The sequence below is a fragment of the Crocuta crocuta genome, unplaced genomic scaffold (genome assembly GCF_008692635.1).
Source record: "Crocuta crocuta isolate KB4526 unplaced genomic scaffold, BGI_CrCroc_1.0 scaffold1192, whole genome shotgun sequence".
NCBI classification, from domain to species: Eukaryota; Metazoa; Chordata; class Mammalia; order Carnivora; family Hyaenidae; genus Crocuta; species Crocuta crocuta.
Window position 1 is genome coordinate 175747 of NW_027531292.1, and position 1892 is coordinate 177638.

The following is a 1892-nucleotide window of genomic DNA, read 5'->3' on the forward strand; positions in this document are numbered from 1 at the left end:
AGTCACTGAGGAACTACTCACACTGACCAGGCCCTGGACAGCCCGGGAGACAGGGGCCTGGAGCAGGCGGCGCTCACCTGCCAGGCGCACCGGCACCCCCGAAATGTGTTCACACCTGTGCTCATGCACCCGGATGCGTGCACGGTTCCTACCCTTGTGCTCCCTCACACACATGCGCACTTACACACACCGTGCACACCCAGGGCCTCCAATACCACACTCAGGCGTGGGCCGGCCCTTCCCCCCGGGAGGAGGCTCCGGAGATGGGAGCCCGGCCCTAACAGGGTGGCCCCAGGCAGGGACCCTGCAGGCTCTGGGGGTGGGAGGGGCCCCTCCGCGACGCCAGGGACCCACCGTGAGGCGCCGGGCCGCGTCCACCTCGATCATGCCACGCAGCAGGCTCTGGCAGTCGGGCGGGATGAAGTGCGGCATGTGGAAAACGCCCCGCTTCACCTTCTCCAGCAGCTGCCTCAGGTTGTCATCATCAAAGGGCAGAGCCCCCTGCAGGCAGGGACCGGGGTCACCTCGGGGGCGTGGCGCGGACAGGGCAGCAGGCTGGGGGGGGGGGCTGGGCGGGGGGCTCACCACCAGCAGGGCGAACAGGATCACACCGCAGCTCCACACGTCCGCCTTCCGGCCATCATACTTCTCCCCCTGTGGGCCAAGCGGGGTTGGTGAGGTGAGCGCCCCGGGCTTTGCCCGGACACAGGGGAGGGGAGGGAGCCAGCCAGGGCCTGGGGGTCCGCACAGCAGACGTGGGGAAGGCCCTTGGACCGGCAGGGACTAGGGTTGCGGCGTGGGGGGCATCGGCTACTCACCCGGATCACCTCGGGGCAGGCATAGTGGGGGGACCTGGAGGCAAAAGCAGCAGTCAGGTCCAAGGGCCGGGCCCTGCTGTCCGCCCCCTGCCCCCGCCTAGACCCCCGGGCTGCCCCCAGGACCGCAGCCGCGGAGACACCCTGGGGCATGCTTGCCGACAACAGCGGCCCTGCTGTGGGGCCCTTGGGCCCAGCAGGAAGCTCCAGGCCTTTGATGCCAACCCCCTCACAACCCAGTCCCCACTGTGTGCTTCTAGGGGAGACAGAGGCCCTGGGGCGTGGGCTCCGCTGTGCTCAAAGCCATCTGCCTGGTGTCCTGGTCCAAGGAGAGCAAAGCCAGAAGGACCTGGGGCGCCGCCGAATGGACTCAGCAGGCAGATGCAGCCGCTGGGACGGGCCAGCTTTCCAGGTCAGCAGGCAGGGCCCCTTCACTGCGCGGCACTTGGGAGCAAAATCAGGGAGCGGAGCCAGAGGTCCTGGGGCTCGGGCAGCGGAGACCCCTGGCGGTGTGTCTGGGGCGCGGCCGGGGGGCAGCGCCGCTCACCCGCAGCTGGTCTCCAGCAGGCTGTCGCCAACCTGCAGCGACGCCATGCCGAAGTCCGCGATCCGGATGTTGTTCTTCTCGTCCAGCAGCAGGTTCTCTGGCTTCAGATCCCTGTGGCTGGGAAGGAAGGCGGGAATGAGGCTGACCCGCCCGCCAGCGGCCTCCCCGCCCCAGAGGCCCACCCACACAGCACGGGGCCAATGGTAGCTCAGCCTGGTGATGTCACAGAGAGCCAATCAGAAGTCGCCTGCCCGGGGGCTGGGCTGGGATGGAGAACCGGGGACCCGCGGGGTCACACCAGGTGCTCCCACCCACCCTGGGCAGGCTCCGCCTTACTCTCTAGGGTCTCCCCACCGTAAGTGCTCTGGGCTGAGGCCATCCTGAGCCCCTTTCAATCAGGGTGACCTGGCCCCAGGAGCCCTAAAAAGGCTGAGGAAGGGGCCCCAGAGCCTTGGGTGGACACCTGGCAGAAGCTTCCTGATGCTCCTGAAAGGGGTCAATAGAGGATGTGCTGTCTGCCCCAGGGGCAC

The 1892-nt window shown here is 68.2% G+C and overlaps 1 protein-coding gene across 5 annotated transcripts in view; it reads right to left on the bottom strand.

Moving 5' to 3' along the window:
* BRSK2 (BR serine/threonine kinase 2) overlaps nt 1-1892 on the bottom strand; it is a 25678-nt gene that overhangs the window by 18399 nt on the left and 5387 nt on the right. For all 5 annotated transcript variants that reach the window (XR_013336940.1, XM_077771519.1, XM_077771518.1 and 2 more), the window contains exons 4-7: nt 1363-1479; nt 819-852; nt 586-654; nt 355-501 (exon numbers count right to left, since the gene is read on the bottom strand). Coding sequence is in view for 4 of the 5 variants with exons in the window: in XM_077771519.1 (XP_077627645.1) it covers nt 355-501; nt 586-654; nt 819-852; nt 1363-1479 (367 nt within the window). In the remaining variant the exon portion in view is untranslated. The remainder of the gene's footprint in view (nt 1-354; nt 502-585; nt 655-818; nt 853-1362; nt 1480-1892) is intronic.